Source organism: Amaranthus tricolor, chromosome 5 (genome assembly GCF_026212465.1).
Source record: "Amaranthus tricolor cultivar Red isolate AtriRed21 chromosome 5, ASM2621246v1, whole genome shotgun sequence".
NCBI lineage: Eukaryota > Viridiplantae > Streptophyta > Magnoliopsida > Caryophyllales > Amaranthaceae > Amaranthus > Amaranthus tricolor.
The window spans coordinates 16,909,434-16,918,191 of record NC_080051.1 but is presented as its reverse complement, the minus strand read 5'-3'; the positions used below and the strand labels follow the sequence as shown (position 1 = coordinate 16,918,191).

Below are 8,758 nucleotides of genomic sequence, written 5' to 3'. Positions count from 1 at the left end.
AAAGTAACAACTTTTTATGTAAAAAGTAACACCTTTTTGTGATTTTTTTCCAGAATTTTTTTCTTAAAATAACACTTATTTGCCTAAAAGTATCATTTTTTTATAAAAAAAGTAACAATTTTTTTGCCTAAAAGTAACATCATTTTAGTAAAAAAAAAAATAAAAAAATAACACTTTTATGTCAGGCAAATTGGATTTCACGATTTTATTATAAGGATGGTTTTTACTTGAACTTCTACTATATATAGGGGAGGGATCCATTGAGTAGGGGTTGAAAATGAGAAGGGTAAGAAGGACTCTACCCCTTGATTTCACTAAAATAAAAAAAATCTATGGTCACGATTGAGCAAAAAACTCATAACTGTAAAAGTAACTATGTTACATAGAGTGATAACTATGAAATAATTTTTAAAATATTCTTAATTTATAACATAGTATGCTTTTTTGTATATATATTAACCAAACAAAAATCCTTCTCACCCTTCTCATTTTAAAATCTTTCTTATTTGATCAAATATATATATATATATATATATATATATATATATATATATATATATATATATATATATATATATATATATATATATATATATAATCAAATAAGAAGGATTTTAAAATGAGAAGGGTGAGAAGGATTTTTGTTTGATTTTGTTTGGTTACTATATATACAAAAAAGGATACTATGTTATAAATTAAAAACATTTTAAAAATTATTTCGTAGTTACCTTTCTGTGTAACATAGTTACTTTTTCAATTATAACTTTTTGGCTCAATCGTGACCATAGATTTTTTTGTTTTAGTGAAATTAAGGGTGTAGAGTCCTTCTAACCCTTCTCAATGGATCCCTCCAATATATATATATATATATCCACACGAATTCAAAAACGCTTTGACATGTGGCGGTTTTATAATTAGAGTTGAGGAATTCCTATTATTATTCACGTGTCACTTTGCTCAATTATTCCTTAAATCAAATATTGTTTTCTTATTCCTTAATTATATATTGTGTTTTTATTTGCTCAATTATTTTTAAATTAAATATTGTCTTTTTATTTGCTCAATTACTATCAATGGCTCTAGAGTGTAAATGTTGTTTTCTCTTTTGCTTCTTCATATACATAATTTAAATGGACTTCTTATAAAATAAAATATCTTTATATATATTAAATTTATTTTTTCTATTGTTGCATTGAATGTAAATTTTCAATAATTTACATTATAAATAAAATGTCTACTTTGATCGAGTATATAAATTTTTTAATATGATTATTAAATACCTTTTTGTATCTGAATGATTAATAATTGTGCTATAAAAAAATTATTAAAATAACTAAATTACCTATTTTGTACAGACATTATATCAGATCAAAATTAAAGAACGTGTACGTTTTTTTGGTACCAAAAGCTTGAAGTATATAACCAAAGAATTAGGGTTTAGTTAGTTTATCTTTCTCCTATTTGTCTAATTCTCTTTATTTTCTTTTGTAATTTATTTTAGGGTTTAGTTTCTCTTTTTCTCTTCAAATCACATCATCCTTTGAGCGGTTTAGAAGGACTTTGACTCTAGCAAACGTATACATGGTCAACAACGATCCAAATCGCGAATCTTTATGGTTCCGCTACGAACGATCCGAAAGGCAATATAAGGGAATGTCTTGTGTTTTGCATTTTGCGCTTTTATGTTACAACCTTATAGCCCGATGCTCCCTGAACTCTAAAAAATATACACTCCATTGTTTTAAGTGCACATTATAACTCTTGCATTTCTACCCATTTGGTAATCAGTATTAAAGGGTGAAAATAGTAATGAAAAAATAATATAATTTTAGTAGGAATATCTATTAACAAGTTTAATAATCATGTTTATTTTCATTTAAAATTTTATCTTTTTTTATAAAATTTATTTTAATGCATTACCATTTGAAAATATGATTTTAAGTAATAATGGAAAATTGTGAACAAAAACTTTTTAATAATCAAACTTTCATGTGCCATGAGAATGACATGATACATATATGAAAATTTACACAATAAATTATTCTCATTCCTACTATTTAATACCGATTATCAAACGGGCCCGTTAAAATTCCAATGACTTGATATTTCTTAAACATCCATGGTCTGTAATCACTAGCTACAGTTCTTTTGATTTCTCTTCCAAGGCGTTCCATCACTGGTTCTCATTCGAGAAAACACACTGACCCTAGATTGAGAAACATTCTCAGAACTTCTTTTCCGGTTCCACATTTTGCATCTAATGTCCAATCCTTGCATGATCTCCTTACAACTGTCCACCTTAATACCACCATGACAAGAATGTTCTTCTGCCTTCACTTCTCCAAGCCCTGACAATCGTTGGAATGTGCTTGTTCTGTTCATTGAACAATCTGAGTACATCCCCTGAGACCGAATGTCACTGGAATCATCAATTACGTTGTGGCAAACTCCAATGTTTCTCGTAGAACCAGAAGAAAAGCTAGTTACTTCTGAACATTCTGAATATTCAAGATGCTTCGTACTACAATCAGTCTGCTTTTTATCTTCTCCGAAGCTGCTATGATTCCCTGAAGACCATGCAACTGGATTGAGGAAACCACCAACTTTAGTAAATGGACCTGCATTCCCGTGAAATACATTAGATGGGTCTTCAAACTCATCAGGTTCTATAGAAGGCAACGGTATGTAGTCGTCAAGGTGACCAGGAAATTGATCATGCTCAGAAGCATCTATGCTGCCCAGCTTTTCTGATTTAGACTCTTGAATTGGATCTTGTGTTTCTGGAACTTGCTTTTCTGAATTTGAATCTTGCAAATCTATCATTGACTCCTTCAAAGGGTCTTTAGAAGGGTCCTCAAACTTATCAGGTTCTATAGAACACAATGGTATGTAGTCTTCATGGTGAGCGGTAATTTTTTCATGTTCAGAAACATCTATGCTGCCCAAATTTTCTGGTGTAGATTCTTGTATCGGATCTTGCATTTCTGGAACTTCCTTTCCTAAATCTGAGTCTTGCAACTCTGATATTGACTCTTTCATTGATTCTGAAATTACCAGAGAACCCTGGTGTGCTACAACCACATGCTCACACGCATCTAGATAATCCTTCTTTACTTGTATCGACTCTTCAATCTGATTTCGCATTTCTTGAATTGATTTTTGCTTTTGTGAAATTAATTCTTGCAATTCTGATATTGACTTTTTGATAAATTCTGAATTTTCCGGAGAGCCACAATGAGCTACAGCCATATATTTTTCCATTTGGATGCTTCTCTGATCTTGTCTTTCCCTAATAGGAAAAGTAGGGGTCTTGATCATTCTTTCCTCAAACAACGAGAGAAGCCTTCTTACCTGCAAGAAAAGAAAAAACAAAGAGACAAATTAAATAACTTCTAGTTCATATACTGGTGAAGGATGCACAATAGCATACAAGCATCCATTACCAAAAAATGAAAAACCTCTAAGTCTCTTATGACAGACAATGACATTATCAATAAGTACAGGCACAAATGAAATAAACAAGAAAGTTCCAGAAAGTAAGGGAGTGTATAGGTATAGTTGCCTTAACACCATGTAAACACATGAAGTTGGAGAGATTTCATATCGTATCTCTGCGTTTCAGCCAAATATATTAGATTTTGGAGCAAAACAGAAGTTCACAAACTTCCCAGCAACGCTCCACCCAAGTACACAATCGAACCCACTTCATCAGTAAACAACTTAAAAATTTTGGTAAGTTTGGTAAGTGGTTTTTTGATAGAGCTATAATGGAAGGGTTCATTTTCAGTGCTTTGTCAAAATAAATTGACTACTACAAATACTTTCAACCAATGATATTTCTTTTCATCTCTCAAAATGAGATAGCAATGCTTGTATAGTACTCAGATCATTCACCAACCCCTTCTCTCATTAGCAATTATAAGAATACCTTCGATCCGCAGAACTGTGATGAATAGAGAACCCCAAAGACACACAACAAACTTCCTTTGTCAAAAAGAAGCTGACAATAAATACCAACGCACAAATCATGTGGTAACATTCCTTATAATTTAAAAAAAGAAAAGCAAAGAACAGGGAACTTGAAGGGGAGCCATTGGTATAAGTGCTCAATATTGAAGGGATTGTCACCATATTTCAGAAGGTAACTCTGATAAATGGGATACTCAAGGGAGAACCGTCATTTGGAACTTTTGTCATTCCAAAGCATGAATAACAAGCTCTCCCATTTGACATTTCCATGTACAGCTCATCCAACCTTTTCCCCCACAATAGAATTATGGGCATGAAGCATATTGGTCCAAAAAGAAATTGGCAGCAACAAATGACCATTAGCAATCAAAAACAAGGAGTTTTCTTCACAGAGGCATCAAATAAAGACCGTGATAATAAAATTTGAGCCGAGAGAGAGAGACTACCTGATCTCTAGACAAACTAAAATTAAATTTGAAAGGTGCATAGTAATTTTCCTTGATTGCATCGCGAAAAGCATGCTCAGGAAGAGGATCACAGTGCCAAAGTGTACTGAAGCATACCTAGAATGGGATAAACAATAATTATATGTTTGTAAGACAAAAAAAAAAACAAAAAAAAAAGAGGATTCGTCTAATTTATAAGCATGATGTTGGAAATGAGGAGAAAACATGAAACATAAGGCACCTGTGCTGGAAACTTCTGGTGTGATATTGAGCTGTAAGCATTTGGTATTATATTCATAGCACCATCTGAATCCGCCTCAAAAACTCCATACAACTTTTTATCTTCGAAATCATAGAGAAACAAAAGCATCCCAGTCTTAACTCCCATCACAAAGTCAGCATGGTCATATGGAAAACCAAAGATTTCCCTTTTAAAGCATTCTTCCCTGGTAGAGTTGTTTGCCATAAAGATTGCCCCATACTGTTTTCTTTTCTGAGCTAGCTTTTGAGGCTCCTTGGTCCTTATCATCAAAATCAAGAAACATATAAGATATTAACAAAATATAAAAGCAGTACAGTACCCATTGGCTGTAAGGAAGGTAATAAACAGGGTTGAATTTCTGATCAGTTCCACTCAGATCCAATAATGAAAAACATAATAATTTAACGGTCTGTATGTATTAAAAGGTAGGAATTGGAAATCTAATGTAATTTAGCCAAGATTATTCTTAGACAAGGTTTATGGTGGTAATGGGAAATTATGAAGAAAAAACAAGATTGGGAATAAGAATGCATAGCAAAGTTCATCAAAATCAACACAAACAGATTCCCCTAACCCTTTAGTACCATTAACCAACAAGGAGTAAGAAATTACGTTAAAGGTCTGATTTCCCCTTTAGATTACACACTTGCATAACATAATATTAACAATGGATAAGTAACAAAGAATTAAATAGTTAATGAAGACAATAACGTTAAAAGAAAAAAGGAAAACAATAATTAAAAAAGATAGACCAATACTCTTAATCACGAAACATTAAGAATTCACAATGGACTGCCACTACCATAAACAATGTTTCTTCTCTATACCTCCAAAGATGTTTTCCACCATAGTTGGAGGTTTTCAAAAAGATGAAGCTCTGCTGTTAGTCTGGGAAATTCAGCAACTTGGCAAATTTTGATAGCTAGGAGAAACAACATGCTGACGAGCAAAATATATAATTGGGGTCAATCGAACTGCCAACGAATCATTAATGAAGACATGGCAAGGGTTAAGTTTCATCCATTAAAACAAATGTTTTGCCTTAAGTCTCACCTCAATTGGGCTTCGTATGTCATGCCTATATTCATAGTAATAGGTTGGGGGGGTTGGGGAGGGAGGATGGGAGATTTTGGAGCTGAAATAGTACAAGGGTAATGGGGGAAATTATTCTTGGAGTAAATTTTCTTATGGTTTGGCATTTATATATGATAACTTTATACCCTCAAATGAAACAGTTACTGAGATGTTTAGAGTGGCAGTCATAGTAAACACAAAATATCATTAGTCTTTGGATTTTATTTTTTGTTTTATGTTTGTAACTTGCAAAATTGTCAAATAACTTTTACAATAATGTTAAAATCATAATATTACGATCTTGTTCTGGATCTAATTTATTGCTTGAGCTATCGAGATACCATGAACCATTCCAGTTCTTCACACAATCAAAACTTAACATTCTTAGGGGCTTTCAACATCAAAACCAATTTATCAACTTGCACATTGCTACCTCCAATTATTTTCTCTATCATAGTTTCTAAACTTTTTTGCATGCTTTGAATCTCTTTGTTCATCCGGGCCTTTTAGTAGTATTCTTAAAAAAAGTCTCATCCACACCCCTGTTGTTAGTTTCTTACACTTCAATAGGCACCTTATGTTATTTCTTGAATGTTATCTTACATTGCCTCTTTATCATCCCTATCAGTCGGAAGTAAGACTTTTGAACCCATTATTCTATTATTAGTATAGATCACCTCAAGATCATCATATGGTGGAAAATATTTTCAACACATGCTTTTTCTTTGTCTCTTTATGACTGTGATAATAGCAAAAAAAAAATCAAAAAAATTAAAAGATGATTGCCTAACTGTCCCTAAAAATGCCACAAAAAATACGGTAGGATTCCTAATCAACGGCCACTTAGAAGTTAATTTGGATCATTACTAATATAGTAGAATTTAGTCAATAGTCATCTATAAATACAAAATTAATTGGTGATATTAACAAACAAAATATGGGAGAATTGCACATGTTGATAGACTACTTTCGATGTTGATAGACTAATTTCGATGTTGGAAGCCCCTAAGAATGACAAGCTTGGATTGCATGAAGAACTAGAAATCGTTTGCGGCATCTCAAAAGCTCAAGCAATCTCATTGTGTACTAAGATGACTGAGGAAAGAATCGTAATATTATGATTTTCTTTTAAGGATTTTAACATCATTGTATAAGTGTTATTTGACAATTTTGCAAGTTACACATAAAACCAAAAAAACAAAAAAAAAGACAAACCATTCATTTCCTTCCAGCTCACTTCAATAATAGAAAATCATAATATTAAGAATTCAGCATAATTAAGCATAACATCAGCCCATGTCAATAATAAAAAGAACAGCTAGCCTACTATTCATTTTAAAATTCCGCATGCAAGTATCGATCCAATAAAAATCATGGAATGACCCTATGTAAGTAGCTAAAAAGAATTTATAATAAAGTTGTCGCCAAGTAATGTTGCATAATCTACAAAAGCAAGTCCATGTGAATAAGAAAAAGACCAACACATGCACCAGTGTCCAGTGCAACTACAATAATATCCTTAACGTAATATATATACTAGCAATAATCCACAGGGGAGGAAGACAGGTTAAGGGCTCCATTATACCTCGTGTTTCCTCTGATCCTCTCCCCTTGCTTAATGCAACCAAGTACTGCAGCTCGTCACCTCAGCCACCCAACACGTAATGTGTCACCGATACTAGAGTGTCAAAGTCTTATACAGACTTAGTGCACCCTGATTTTACCGTACAACACTCCTTTCCTTAATCTCCTTCCCACCAACGCACACTCTTTAAATCTCCACTCCACAAAAACACTAGCATTTTAAGGTTAGTACTATTTTAGGGTGCATCGGGTCCATATAAGAGGTTCTCATGGAACTCTAGATGTAATATCAATTTATAGAAAATTATAAGATTTTAATTCTACAAAACCGTAAAGAGCTAGTTGAATAAGAAATCTAAAAACGCTAAACGCAATCCTATCAACAATGTAACAATAATTATAATTCGAACCATAAATCCTACTGCGTACTAAGCTTTTATCAAAAGTTGAAAATCCAGTAAATTTTCGTCAATCAACAGTCAATGGCAACAAAATTTAGGAAACATAACGCACAGAAATTGAAGCATTTTAGTAAATATTATACGCAATGTGCAAAATCAAAAGATGAAATGGGTATTATACCTCATTGAGATTTGAGAAAGTTGGAATGTTGAAGAAGGAATAGAATAAGAATCGTTGAAGATAACCGTGGTATCTGATTATGCGTAGATTATGTGGAGAGCGAGAGATGAAGAGAGGGCAAACAATATCAAGCGTTCAAATTAAAGACTACTACAGTTCTCTTAAGTCATAACTTCCCCGCCGTCAGTGACCTTCACAATCACAGCATTATATACAATAGTAATTTCTCGAACGTTCCTTTTTACGCTTATGGCTTAGGATCAGCGGCGGATTCACAATTTTAGCATTTATTAATGGACGAAATTTTGGTAGAATTTCATTTGTAAAATTAAAAACTATTTTCCCTTGCTAAAATTTTAAATACGACATACCATAAAAAAAATGGAACAAAAAATGAGTTAAAATAAATAAATAAGACAAAATTACTAAAATGAGGGAGTATTTATCGTTAAAAGATTTCAGTTTTAATTTTACATTTTTACTCTTACCAATAGAAAAGTCTACTTAAATTTTTTTTAAAAACGCCTAAGAACACGTGACCCCGTGAGATCAAAGGTAGCTCCGGCACTGCATTCGATTCTCATTTCCTCATATGCACAAAATCTTGTACGTGGTCCGGTGCTTGTATGAGTGGCCCAATAAAAAAGTTTATTCTATCAACCTTCACACATTCTTGTGAGAGACGCTCTTTAATAGACCTTTTTTAATTGGCCGGTTCATTATACATTTTTTAAAATATTGTAAGTAGGCATTAAAAATGATGTAAGTAGATATTTAAGATATTGAAAGTAGGAATTAAAGATACGATAAATAAGCATTAGGGATAATGTAAGTAAGCATT

General features: G+C 32.4%; 1 protein-coding gene across 1 annotated transcript; it reads right to left on the bottom strand.

The window, feature by feature from the left end:
* Positions 1-1,915: 1,915 nt before the first annotated feature.
* Positions 1,916-8,083, bottom strand: LOC130814114 (uncharacterized). The gene is made up of 4 exons (XM_057680126.1): positions 7,918-8,083; positions 4,657-4,936; positions 4,416-4,532; positions 1,916-3,351 (listed from the first exon to the last, which is right to left on the bottom strand). Exons 1-4 carry the CDS (start codon positions 7,920-7,922, stop codon positions 2,134-2,136), a joined length of 1,620 nt encoding a protein of 539 aa, XP_057536109.1. The 5' UTR covers positions 7,923-8,083; the 3' UTR covers positions 1,916-2,133.
* Between the last annotated feature and the right edge of the window lie 675 nt (positions 8,084-8,758).

Bases quoted from the DNA above. Each gene is read 5' to 3' on its own strand.
- LOC130814114 (XM_057680126.1), bottom strand. The intron at 4,533-4,656 runs GTGCCTTATGTT...ATCCCATTCTAG, and splicing joins ACCAGAAGTTTCCAGCACAG to GTATGCTTCAGTACACTTTG. The intron at 3,352-4,415 runs GTAGTCTCTCTC...CTTTTCTTGCAG, and splicing joins TTAGTTTGTCTAGAGATCAG to GTAAGAAGGCTTCTCTCGTT.